We start from the raw sequence: 14,394 nt of genomic DNA, 5'->3' as shown, positions 1-14,394 counted from the left end.
AAGATATCAATACATGAAGCACTTGTTTTTTAATGAGCTTTTAATGAAAACATTAAAAGGCCATATACAACAGAGCCATATGGATATTTACTTTCTTTCCTTTTCTTCCTTCCTAATAAACACTTTTTACTTGCTATGTCCTCAATTTGAACAGCTGTTGTCCCCTAATTATGGTAAGCAATTTGGATGCCCGCTGAGGGGTTATTGAGACTGCTCTCAGCATTCAGTCATAATGGTGACTCAGATTTGGAAGGTATTATTGCCCTTTCATGCCCAGATTTTCCTTAAGCAAGCAATTAAAAGAGAATTAGTCCCCACAAATACCAATGAAAGTAGTTTTAGTTTCTCAGATAATCCTTTATTGACAAGTTAATATGACTTTTTATTTCAGACACAATTTATGAAATATGATAAAATATTGATGAAAGAGTGTGATAAAAATACTGCAATACTATCAAAGTATAGCTAATATTGCACAGGGGTTTTTGAATGGGTCTAGTTGGCCCTTGAACAACTTGGATGTTAGAAACGGCAACCCCTGTGTAGTTTAAAACCTGCATATAACTTATAGTTTGCCCTCAGTGTCTGAGGTTTCACATCCACAGATTCAACCATCTTTGGACTGAGTACTACATATTTCTTGAAAAAAAATCTGTATGTCAGTGGACCCATGCAGTTCAAACCTGTTATGTTCAAGAGTCAGTGGTAAACAGTTGAAGGGTCTTATCCCTAAGAGTGAGCCATGTAAATTGCTATAGGTCTTGGCCTTAAGAGAAAATGGTCAAAAAATATGGAAACACGGTTAAAAAGTCAAATAAAAATTATAACTTTAAACAGTAACATCATTAATTTAAAGTCTTCTGATATTTGATATTCTCAGAACACAGTGATGATTCACTGAAAAGTTCTGGCTTCCTTTTAATAATTCATGAAGTATTTAAAAGGTAGATCATGGTAAGGTTTTTAATAATGATGAAATAAATTGGCAAAATAGAAATAATGAGTGTTAATAAATTCTAGTCAAATTATAAGATATGGGTTGAAAATATTTACAAAAGTTACTTCAACACATATATTTGACATGTTGATGAATGAACTATTCTTAATGTAATTTGAATATATATTTGCTTTTTTCCCTTCTTAGGAATTAGATACATTTCAGCAACAGCTAGATTCACTGAATATGAAAAAAGAGAGCTTGGAATCTGTAAGTATAAAATGAAGTAAAAGTTTTCATATTACTCAGCTACAAAAGGTAATTCAGTTGAGTGTATTAATGGAACTCATTCAGGTATATATTTATTTAGTAGTTTACTAACAGGAGTATAATATATTTTTTTCCCATTCAGGACTTCAGCTGTCCTAGTTTAGTAAAAAAGTAGATTCAGTGGGCGTGGAAACCCACTCCAGTGTTTTTGCCTGGGGAATGCATGGACAGAGGAGGCTGGCAGGCTGCAGTCCAAAGGGTCTCAAAAAGTCAGGACATGACTGAAGCGACTTAGCACATCATGGCAGATTCAGTTATTGAGTACCTACCTGTACAAAAATCAGGGTGCCTGCTGAGGCACACAAAATCTAATGGTAATTTAAAAACGTGAATGAGAGACTAAAAACAAATGAAGAAGGGGAGGTCAGTTCGCTAAAGATGTAAAAGCTCGCATTTGCTTTATTATTGATCTAAAGCATTTTAAGGGCTTCCCTGGTGGCTCAGAGGTTAAAGTGTCTGCCTAGAATGTGGGAGACCAGGGTTCGATCCCTGGGTCAGGAAGATTCCCTGGAGAAGGAAATGGCAACCCACTCCAGTACTCTTGCCTGGAGAATCCCATGGAGGGAGGAGCCTGGTAGGCTACAGTCCATGGGGTCGCAGAGTCGGACACGACTGAGCGAAAAGCATTTTAAAGTTCACAAAACGTATTTGTTATAAAATATTAAATAAGATGAATGTAAAAATGCCTGTTTCTTTTCTCTCTTTCTAGACAGAGTCTCTCTTACATTTGCTGAGTGCTTATTATGTGCTTCTTTGAGCTCTTTATATGTGTCACCAGCATTGTCATTTTACCTCCACAACAGTCCTCTAATCCTGTCTTTGTTTTACTGTTGAGAAAAACCTCAAGTACACTGGATATGCTGTCTGCAGCTTTTCTTTTTTTTTTAATATAACATTCTCTCTCAAATGTCTGTTCATGTCTCTTAAAATATCTCCCTCATTATTTGAAATTACTACACTGTATTGTACATTGTATGATTATATATAGCACAGCCTTGTAGAAGACTAGGTTTTTCATAGTTTTTTAAGATTATAAAACAATGTTGCAGTAAAAATATACATTTTTGGCTGAGTTACTGTGAGTATATCTTAAGACAAATTTCCCACATTGGGTAAAAAGTTACAAACTTCTAAAATGTTGTGACATTGCCAAATTGCCTTCCAAAAAGCTTGTTTCATTTTATACTCCTAATCCCAATGTATGAAAGTGTATATTTCCCCATATATTCATTAACAGCATGCATTATCAATCCATCATTTGCCTCCTTTGTCAAAAATAAGGTATCCATAGGTGCATGGGTTTATTTCTGGGCTTTCTATCTTGTTCCATTGGTCTATGTTTCTGTTTTTTGTGCCAGTACCGTACTGTCTTGATGACTGTAGGTTTGTAGTATAATCTGAAGTCAGGAAGGTTGATTCCTCCAGCTCCATTCTTCTTTCTCAAGACTGCTTTGGCCATTTGGGGTTGTGTTTCCGTATGAAATGTGAAATTTTTTGTTCTAGTTCTATAAAGATGTCATTGGTAATTTGATAGGGGTTGCATTGAAGCTGTAGACTGCATTTGGTAGTATAGTCATTTTCACAAATATTGTGAAGGAATCAATATGATTCTTCCTATCCAGGAACATGGAATATCTCTCCATCTGTTTATGTTGTCTTTGATTTCTTTCACCAGTGTCTTATAATTGTCTATATACAGTAATTTTCGCCTCCTTAGATAGGTTTATTCCTAGATATTTTATATGTTTTTGTTGCAGTAATGAATTCCTTAATTTTTATTTCTGATTTTTCATTGTTAGTGTATAGGAATGCAAGTGATTTCTGTGTATTGATTTTGTATCCTGTGACTTTGCTAAATTCACTGGTTAGCTCTAGTAATTTTCTGATAGTATCTTTAGGGTTTTCTATGTATAGTATAATGTCATCTGCAAACAGTGAGAGCTTTACTTCTTTTCTGATCTGGATTCCTTTTATTTCTTTTTTGAAATAAATTTTTTTTATTTCACTCTTTTTGGCATTAGTACATATCTGCCTAAAACTATGTGAATTTAAAGAAATGTTACAATATTCTCAAATGAAGAAAATGTAAATCCTAATTCTGTTTAACCTTAGCTGGATTCCTTTGTGGGTTTTTTGGTGGGAGGGTAGACTTGTTCTTTAAAACAACATTATGTCAAATAACAGTCAACAAGTATTTAGTATCTGCTGTATGCTCACTACTGTGCTAAGTATTGTTGATTCAGTTCACAGGGGTGTGAAAAAAAAACAGGTGAAGGATCAACATGAGCTTGAGTCTTCAGGAATGGTTTTATCAAGATGAAATTTGAACATGTCTATAAGTAGTTAAGTAAAATGGAAGGGGAAGATACTGTGAAGAGGGATACCTCAAAATGTCTGCATGTTTTTCTATTGATGTTTTATTATCATGACTTTTCACCTAAAGCTAATATATTGTTAAGTTGGTACAAAAGTAATTGTGGCTTTGGGTTGTTGAAATTTGCCGTTTGATATTGAAATACATTCTTAAATAAATGTGGTTATGTTATACATCATTTTAATGCATATTTCTCACTTCATGTTTTCTTGCTAATGACTTATTACTTGCTATTTATTTTATATTTATTTTAGAATATAGAAATGATGTTAGACAAAAAGCAAATTGGAGCAGTTTTTTTAATGTGAGGATTTTTTTTATTCGAGTTCAAAATGGGTCATAAAGCAGCAGACACAACTCACAACAATGGCATTGCATTTGGCCCAGGAATTGCTAACAGACATACAGTGCAGTGGTGATTCAAGAAGTTTTGCAAGGAAGATGAGAGCCTTGAAGATGAGGAGTGCAGTGGCCAGCCATCGGAAATTGACAACAACCAACTGAGATCTATCATCATAGCTGATCCTCTTAAATCTACACAAGATAGTGCCTAGGAACTCAACATCAACCGTTCTACAGTCATTCAGCATTTGAAGCAAATTGGAAAGGTGAAAAAGCTCGATAAGTGGGTGCCTTGTGAACTGACCAAAAATCAAAAAAACCATCATCCTGAAGTGTTGTCTTCTCTTATTCTACAGAACAACTATTTCTCGATTGGATTGTGACGTGCAATGAAAAGTGAATTTTATGTGACAACTGGTGACAACCAGTTCAGTGGGGGACTGAGAAGAAGCTTCAAAACACTTCCCCAAACCAAACTTATACCATAAAAGGGTCTTAGTCACTGTTTGGTGGTCTGCAGCCCATCTGATCCTCTACAGCTTTCTGAATCCAGAAAGGATTCAACAGAAAGGGCCCAATTCTTTGCCACGACAATGCCCGACCCCATGTTGCACAACCAGTGCTTCAGTAGTTGAACAATTTGGGCTATGTAGTTTTGCCTCGTGCACCATATTCACCTGACCTTCCACCAACCGACTACGCTTCTTCAAGCATTTCAACAACTTTTTGCAGGGAAAATGCTTCCACAACCAGCAGGAGGCAGAAAATGCTTTCCAAGAGCTAGTTGAATCCTGAAGCACAGATTTTTATGCTACAGGGATAAACAAACTTATTGTTAGCAAAAATGTGTTGTACCTATTTTCATTAATAAAGATGTGTTTGAGATTAGTTATAATGATTTAAAATTCATGGTCCAAAACTGCACTTAAGCTGTGTATATAACCCTTTGCCTATGGACTTTCAGACATTTCCTCTTGTTTACTTTTTCCCTTTTTTATTATTCTTTCTCTTTTGCTTTCAAAAAGGAGGAGCTCTTCCCTCTTAAAAATCTTGTTAATGCTGTGGGCCTGGTTTCAGATATCAGCATTAACTTTTATTTTTGTTAACTTAGAAAAATTCTTTAGATCTCAGATAATCAATTTTCCCATCTGTAAAACAGAATTAATGGTACTGTCTTACGGAGTTGCTTTGAGTGTTAAGAGACTATGAAGTATAAAGTCTATACTTTATATATAAGAACATATACTTCAGTATAAAGTATATATATAAGGTATATAAAGAATTTGAAGTATAGTGCCTGCCACAGAATACATGCTCAATAAATAGTAGTTTCAAATGTCATTTTCATCATCATAATCACCACTAACACTGCTAGGTCTTTTTATTTTCTTTTGAAATTATCCTGTCCCTTATTTTCTCTTTGTGAACAGTAGAACGAACAGTGGTGAATAGATGATAATTTTACTACTCATTTCTACTAGTTTCCTAGTGCTGCTGTAATAAAGTATTACAAACTGAGTGACATGAAACAACAGAAGAAATATTCTAATACTTCTGGAGGCTAAAGGTCTTAAAATCAAAGTATCAGCAGAGACTTGCTTCCTCTGGAACACTAGGTAGAATCCTTCCGTGCCTATTCCTAGGTTCTGGTGCTGGCTGTCAGTCCTTGATATTTGCTTTTTAACTTGTATCTGTATCACTCTATTCTTTGCCAGTATCATCAAATGGCATTCTCCTCATGTATCTGTGTGTGTGTGTGTGTGTGTGTGTGTATGTATCTCTGTTTTTATCCTCGTGTATCTCTGTTTTTATCTTTTTCAATAAAGACAGCAGTTATACTGGATTAAGGTTCACCTTAATGACCTCAAGATATCAGAACTTAATTAAATCTGCGCAGACTGCATTTCAAATTAGGTCACGTTCACAGGTGCTGGAGATTAGAACTTCAACGTATATTTTGGGAGGATATAATTCAACCCATAACATTGTAGGAAAGCATATATATGATCTATTTAGGGGAAAATATCTTCCTTCTAGAGATCAGTTCTTTGGACTTTGGATTGGGTTTTGTGGTTCAAGTTATACATATATCGTTTCATTTTATTATCTTCCCACTGGTAGAGATGTCTATATCTTTGTTTAGGTTTTATATTTAGAAACTAAAATAAACTAAAGTTACCACCTTCTTGTGAATCTTAGACTGAATAGCTTACAAACGTATATAGGGATTTATTTTTATTCTTCAGTGTTTAGAATTTGTAGCATTCTTGAGTATTATAGATACTTGATATCTCTATTTAAAGAAGCTGGTAGTTTAAATTTGTCCTTAGTTATAAACTGGAAACTAAATAGTTTTTGATAAAATACTAAAATTATTTTTTTATTCTCTTTAGGAAATAGCACACTCCCAGGTAAAACAGGAGGCTGTATTGTTACATGAAAAACTTTATGAGTTGGAGTCCCATCGAGATCAGATGATTGCAGAAGACAAAAATATGGGATCTCCAATGGAAGAAAGAGAGAGATTACTCAAGCAGGTAGGAAAAACAAACATACTTATTTTAAAATGTCAGGATTTGGTAAATGTATACAGTTGTTTTATTTAAGGCATATACATTGAACAGAAAGCCAATAAGCTTATTTAAAAAAACAAAACGGTAAAAAGCAAACTCCACCTAAATTAATATGAACTGCTTGACCAAGAAAATCTAGATAAAAGTCATTTCTCACATAAAAACTTTTTATTTTTTTTTTACTTAAATCCTAATTTTGTATGGTCTTCATCCATATTTGATCATTTTTTCATGTTTTGGTTCCTTACAAGAAAAACTCTTCTTATTGGTCAGTAAATAATTAGACAGTCTTATAGAAAATGTATTCCATTATTTGCTTTAGGCCTCATATTTAGAAAATTAAGTGTCCCAAGGCTGATGACTTTGTGTGGTTATTTCTATCAGTGCCTGGATGAAAGTGAATGGATTTAAAATGTCCTGTGAAATCACAGTATGTCAACATGTTGTATCACATGTGTTCAGTAGTTTTCTTACTGCCCCAAGGCTGGCTTTAATTTAGCCTATTATTTATCCTGAGACACCCTAAAACACCCTAAACATACAGCCCTTAGGACCCCATATATTTGGGAAACAGCTCTAGTGAATAACCTGTAAATGGGACTCCTTTGTGGTCTTAGATTGAATCCATTGAATGGGTTTATAAGAACGGTAAGGATCACCGCAAGCTTCCCAGGTGGAATTAGTGGTAAAGAACCTGCCTGCCAGTGTAGGAGACACAAGAGGCGCAGGTTCGATCCCTGGGTTGGGAAAATCCCTTGGAAGAAGGCATGGCAACCCTCTCCATATTCTTGTTTGGAGAATCCCATGGACAGGGGAGCTTGGTGAGCTAAGTCCATAGGGTCACAAAGAGTCAGACACAAATGAAGTGACTTAGCACACACAGGAGCTATTTAAATATTAGAATCATTCTATAAAGGTACTATAAACTAGCATCTCTGAAACTCCTTGGAAAGAGATGATTGAAGGCAGGGGACTAAAAAGTGATCCCGGGATGGAATTGCTAAATAAAATATAGAATGATTAAGTTAAATTTGAATTTCAGATAAGCAATGAATAATCTTTCAGAATAAATATATACATAAAGATGATAAGTGTATTCCAAATATTGCATAGTATATACATACCACAAAGGTACTCATTGTTTTTCTGAAATTGAAATGTAATGAGGATTGCTAAATCTGGCAACCCTACTTTGTGTGTGGGTTGGGAGTAGGTAAGAGGGGGAGCAGGGGTAGGGAGACAGGCTCAAACATCCTAGATATTTATTTAAACTGATTCGGTCCTGAAAATGTATTAATCTCATTATGCTTTGTTGGATAGGTATGGATATATCAGTCACCACTCTTCCTTCCAGGAGGAAAGAAAAATCTGTGACTAGTTCCCCAGTGATGTTCCTTTTAACTTAAAAGGTTGAATTTTAAGAAATAAGTTAAAAGAGAGACTAGATTTGACATTTCAGTACATGCCTTAGAAGGAGAATCTGTTTAAGATGGCCTAACAATGAACAGTTCTTTAAATTCTGTTTTCTCTTTATACATTTATAGGTTAAAGAAGATAATCAGGAAATAGCCAGCATGGAACGGCAGTAAGTACATTTACATTAGGACATTTTACATTCATTTCTCATCTTTTAAATTGTGTAAGTGTATAAGAGATGCATATTGTTAGTCTTTTTTTTCAGTGGTTCATAGTGACAATGCAGCTTTCAGTTTTATTTATAGCTTTAAATAATTCTTTGAATGTTTAGTTAGGAGCCATTACATAGTATAATTACTTTTTAAAAACAGCTTTATTGTGATGTAATACATACTATACAATTCACATATTTAAAGTGTACAATTCAGAGGTTTTTAGTATATTCACAGAATTGTGTAACCACCACCTCAGTCAATTTTCAAACACTTCACTCACCCCACTAACAACCCATATCCCATCACACCTCTCATTCCCAGTTCCCAGTCCTAGGCAACCACTCTGCTTTATGTCTCTATAGGTTAGCCTGTTCTGGACATTTCATATAAATGAAAGCATACAATGTATAGTCCTATGTGGCTGGATTCTTAGACTTAGCATAATGTTTCCATTATGGTTGGGGACACTGAGTGTACCAGTGCAAGTGCATGGGACCTTTTGAAGGAGGTCACCATTATCTTCATCACCTCCACCATAGTTTGGCCTCAGGTCAAATAATGTGGAGGGAACACAGCCGCACCCTTCAACAGAAAATTAAAGATTTACTGAGCATGGCCCCACCCATCAGAACAAGACCCAGTTTCCCCTTCAGTCTCTCCCATAAGCTTCTATAAACCTCTTATCCTTCTCCATCAGAGGGCAGAAAACCACAATCACAGAAAACTATCAAATCTGAACACCACAGCCTTGTCTAACTCAATGAATGAGCCATGCCACGTAGGGCCACCTAGAATGGATGGGTCATGGTGGAGAGTTCTGACAAAATGTGGTCCACTGGAGAAGGGAATGGCAAACCCTTCAGTATTCTTGCCTTGAGAACCTCATGAATAGTCTGAAAAGGCAAAAAGATAGGACACTGAAAGATGAACCCCCCCAGGTTGGTAGGTACCCAGTATGCTACTAGAGATAGTGGAGAAATAACTCCAGAAAGAATGAAGGGATGGAGCCAAAACAAAAACAACACCCAGTTGTGGATGTGACTGGTGATAGAAGTAAAGTCTGATGCTGTAAAGAGCAATATTGCATAGGAACCTGGAATGTTAAGTCCACGAATCAAGGCAAATTGGAAGTGGTCAAACAGGAGATGGCAAGAGTGAACATTGACATTTTAGGAACTGGCGAACTAAATGGACTGGAATGAGTGAATTTGACTCAGATGACCATTATATGTACTACTGTGGACAAGAATTTCTTAGAAGAAATGGAGTAGCTATCATAGTCAACAAGAGTCCAAAATGTAGTACTTGGATGCAATCTCAAAAACAACAGAATAATCTCTGTTTGTTTCCAAGGCAAACCATTCAGTATCACAGTAATCCAAGTCTATGCCCCAATCAATATTGCTGAAGAAGCTGAAGTTGAATGGTTCTATGAAGACCTACAAGACCTTCTAGAACTCACACCCAAAAAAGATGTCCTTTTCATTATAGGGGACTGGAATGCAAAAGTAGGAAGTCAGGAAATACCTTGAGTAACAGGCAGATTTGGGCTTGAAGTACACAGTGAAGCAGGGCAAAGGCTAATAGAATTTTGCCAAGAGAATGCACTGGTCATAGCAAATGCCCTCTTTCAACAGAAGGGAAGACTCTACCCATGGACATCACCAGATGGTCAGTACCGAAATCAGATTGATTATATTCTTTGCAGCCAAAGATAGAGAAGCTCTATGCAGTCAGCAAAAACAAGAGGAGTTGACTGTGGCTCATATCATGAACTGTTTAAGCCAAATTCAGACTTAAATTGAAGAAAGTAGGGAAAACCATTAGACCATTCAGGTATGACCTAAATCAAATCCCTTATGATTATACAGTGGAAGTGAGAAATAGATTTAAGGGACTAGATCTGATAGATAGAGTGCCTGATGAACTATGGAATGAGGTTCATGATGTTGTACAGCAGGCAGTGATCAAGACCATCCCCAAGAAAAAGAAATGGAAAAAAGCAAAATGGTTGTCTGAGAAGGCTTTACAAATAGCTATGAAAAGAAGAGAAGCGAAAGGCAAAGGAGAAAAGGAAAGATATACCCATTTGAATGCAGACTTCCAAAGAATTGCAAGGAGAGATAAGAAAGCCTTCCTCAATAATCAATGCAAAGAAATAGAGGAAAACAATAGAATGGGAAAGACTAGAGATCTTTTCAAGAAAATTAGAGATACCAAGGGAAAATTTCATGCAAAGATGGGCACAATAAAGGACAGAAATGGTATGGACCTAACAGAAGCAGAAGATATTAAGAAGAGATGGCAAGAATACACAGAAGAACTATACAAAAAAGATCTTCAGGACCACATAATCATGAGGGTGTGATCACTCATCTAGAGCTGGACATCCTGGAAGCCAAGGCAAGTGGGCCTTAGAAAGCATCACTAAGAACAAAGCTAGTGGAGGTGATGGAATTCCAGTTGAGCTGGAATCCTGAAAGATGATGCTGTGAAAGTGCTGCACTCAGTATGCCAACAAATTTGGAAAACTCAGCAGTGGCCACCGGACTAGAAAAGCTCAGTTTTCCTTTCAGTCCCAAAGAAAGGCAATGCCAAAGAATGCTCACAGTACCACACAGTTGCCCTCATCTCACACGCTAGCAAAGTAATGCTCAAAATTCTCCAAGCCAGGCTTCAACAGTACGTGAACCATGAATTTCCAGATGTTCAAGCTTGTTTTCGAAAAGACAGAGGAACCAGAAACCAAATGGCCAACGTCTGTTGGATCACGGAAAAAGCAAGAGAGTTGCAGGAAAACATCTACTTCTGCTTTATTGACAATGCCAAAGCCTTTGACTGTGTAGATCACAATAAACTGTGGAAAATTCTGAAAGAGATGAGAATACCAGCCCATCTGACCTGTCTCCTGAGAAATCTGTATTCAGGACAAGAGGCAACAGTTAGAACTGGACATGGAACAACAGACTGGTTCCAAATCAGGAAAGGAGTACATCAAGGCTGTATATTGTCACCCTGCTTATTTAACATATCCAGAATACATCATGAGAAATGCTGGGCTTGATGAAGTGCAAGCTGGAATCAAGATTGCCGGAAGAAATATCAATAACCTCAGATATGCAGATGACACCACCCTTATGGCAGAAAGTGAAGAAGAACTAAAGGGCCTCTTGAGGAAAGTGAAAAAGTTGGCTTAAAGCTCATCATTCAGAAAGTAAGATCATGGCATCTGGTCCCATCACTTCATGGGAAATAGATAGAGAAGCAGTGGAAACAGTGTCAGACTTTATTTTTGGGGGCTCCAAAATCACTGCAGATAGTGACTGCAGCCATGAAATTAAAAGACACTAGCTCCTTGGAAGGAAAGTTATGACCAGCCTAGAAAGGAAGAAAAAGAAAGAAAGCGACGTCACTCGGTAGTGTCCAACTCTTGCGACCCCGTGGACTGTAGCCTGCCAGGCTCCTCTGTCCATGGATTCTCCAGGCAAGAATACTGGAGTGGGTTGCCATTTCCTTCTCCAGGGGATCTTCCCAACCCAGGGATCAAGCTCGCGTCTCCCACATTGCAGGCAGATGCTTTACCCTCTGAGCCACCAGGGAAGCCCTATGACCAACCTAGACAGCATATTAAAAAGCAGAGACATTACTTTGCTAACAAAGGTCAGTCTAGTAAAAGGTATGGTGTTTCCAGTAGTCATGTATGGATGTGAGAGTTGGATTATAAAGAAAGCTGAGCACCAAAGAATTGTTGCTTTTGAACAGTGGTGTTGGAAAAGAGTCTTGAGAGTCCCTTGGACAGCAAGGAAATCCAACCAGTCCATCTTAAAGGAAATCAGTTTGGAATATTCATTGGAAGGACTGATGCTGAAGCTGAAACTCCCGATACTTTGGCCACCTTATGTGAAGAACTGACTCATTTGAAAGGAGCCTGATGCTGGGAAAGATTGAAGGCAGGAGAAGAAGGGGACAACAGAGGATGAGATAGTTGGATGGCATCACCAACTCAATGGATATGAGTTTGGGTAAACTCTGGGAGTTGTGATGGACAGGGAGGCCTGGTGTGTTGCAGTCCATGGGTCACAAAGGGTTGGACACAACTGAGTGACTGGACTGAACTGAATGTTTTGAAGGTTCATCTATGTTGTAGCATGTATCAGTATTTCATTTCTTTTTATTGCCAAATATCCCAGTGCATGGGTAGACCATATTTATTTGTCCATTCATTAATTGATAGATATTTGGATTGTTTCTGTTTTTTGGCTATGATGGATCATGCTGGTATGAAGATTCATGTACAATTTTTTGTGTGGACATATAGTTTTGCTTCTCTTGTGTACTTACCAAGAGTGGAATTTACCTGGGAGTGCTGATTCATACAATAACTTTATATTTAACTTTTTGAGGAGGTGCCAGACTATTTTCCAATGCTGCTAAACCATTTTACATTTTCACCAGCAGTAACTAAGTATTCCAGTTTCTCCATGACTTTATCAACACTTGTTATTACCTTTTTTTTTTTTTATTATAGCCATTATTGTGTGTGTGAAGTGGTATCTCATTGATTTGGATTTTCCTGATGACTAATGAATGATGTTGAACCTTTTTTTATGCATTTATTCGTCATATGTATATATTCTTTGGAAAAAATCTGTTCATATTCTTTTCCTGTTTTTTTCATTCAGTTTTATAAATTTTATTTGTGTTTTGGCTGCGTTGGGTCTTCCTTACAGTGCATGGGCTCTTTGTTGCTGTATTCTGGCTTTCTCTAGTTGTGGAGAGCGGGAGCCACTCTCTAGGTGCAGTGCAATGGGCTTCTCCTTACAGTGACTTCTCTTGCTTTGGAGCATAGTCTCTAGGGTGTGGGAGCTTGGTATGTGTGGCTCATAGACTTAGTTGCCCCATGGCGTGTGGGATCTTAGTTCCCAGATGGGATTGAACCCATGTCCCCAGCATTGACAGGTAAATTCTTAACCAATGGGCCACCAGGGAAGTCCTCCTAATTTTAAATTGAATTATTAATTTGTTTTTGACCATGCCACACAGAATCTTAGTTCCCTGACCAAGGATTGAACTGGAGTCCCTTCCATTGGAAGTGCAGTGTCTTAACCACTGGACTGTCAAAGGAGTCTATTTATTGTCTTATTATTGAATTGTAAGAGTTCTTTATATATTCTAAACAGACTCTCTCATCAGGTAAATAACTTGCAAAATTTTTCTTCCATTATGTGGATTTTCTTTTTACTTACTTTATGGTTTTCATTGAAACACAGAAATTTTAAATTTTGATGATGTCTGGTTTGTTTTCTTTTGTTGCTTGTGTTTTTGGTGTCAAGAAACCAGGGCCTAATTCAAGTTCACAAAGACTTATGCTTATGTTTTACTTTTCTTTAACTGTTTTATAGTGCAGTTCTTATGTTTAGATCTGTGATCCATTAACTTTTGTGAATGGTATGAGGTAGGAGTCCAGTTGTATCCTTTTCCTTGTGCATTTCCAGCTGTCCCAGTACCATTTGTTGAAATATTCTTTAAACAAATGTTGTTTAATCTTCTTCCTCTGTTAAACTGTTTTGGTACCTTTGTCAAAAATCAATGTATATAGATGTAGTCCTTTTTCTAGACTCAAAACAATTCTATTCCATGGCTATATATGTCTTTTCTTATTCCAGTACCATACTGTCTTGATGTTGTTGTAACATTATTTGTTGTTATTATTCAGTCACTAATCATGTCCAACTCTTTGCACCCCAATGGGCTGTAGCATGCCAGGCTCCCTGTCCTTCATTATCTCCTGGAGTTTGCTCAAATTCATGTCCATTGAGTTGGTGATACTATGTAACCATCTCATCCTCTGCTTCCTCTTTTCTCCTTATGTCTTCAATCTTTCTCAGCATCAGGGCCTTTTCCAATGAGTCTGCTCTTCACATCAGGTGGCCGGAATATTGGAGTTTCAGGTTCAGCATAAGTTCTTCCAAAGAATATTCAGGATTGATTTGCCTTAGGGTTGACTGGTTGAATCTCCTTGCAGTCCAAGAGACTTCCAAGAGTCTTCTCTGGCACCACAATTCAAACACATCAGTTCTTTGGTGTTCAACCTTTTTTATGGTCCATGGTCCAACTCACATTTGTACATGACTACTGGAAAAATCATAGCTTTGACTATAGGAACCTTTGTCAGCAAAGTGACATGTCTGCTTTTTAATGCTCTGT

General features: G+C 37.0%; 1 protein-coding gene across 6 annotated transcripts in view; it reads left to right on the top strand.

Annotated features, from left to right (window-relative positions):
• The window catches only part of IFT74 (intraflagellar transport 74), a 104,380-nt gene that overhangs the window by 39,159 nt on the left and 50,827 nt on the right, over nt 1-14,394 (top strand). For all 6 annotated transcript variants that reach the window (XM_040238050.1, XM_040238035.1, XM_040238025.1 and 3 more), the window contains 3 exons: nt 1,145-1,207; nt 6,377-6,520; nt 8,101-8,141. In XM_040238050.1, the coding sequence (XP_040093984.1) occupies nt 1,145-1,207; nt 6,377-6,520; nt 8,101-8,141 (248 nt within the window). The remainder of the gene's footprint in view (nt 1-1,144; nt 1,208-6,376; nt 6,521-8,100; nt 8,142-14,394) is intronic.

Source organism: Oryx dammah, unplaced genomic scaffold (assembly GCF_014754425.2).
Source record: "Oryx dammah isolate SB20612 unplaced genomic scaffold, SCBI_Odam_1.1 HiC_scaffold_1, whole genome shotgun sequence".
In the NCBI taxonomy this organism is placed as follows: Eukaryota; Metazoa; Chordata; class Mammalia; order Artiodactyla; family Bovidae; genus Oryx; species Oryx dammah.
This window is presented reverse-complemented; position numbering and strand designations above follow the sequence as displayed.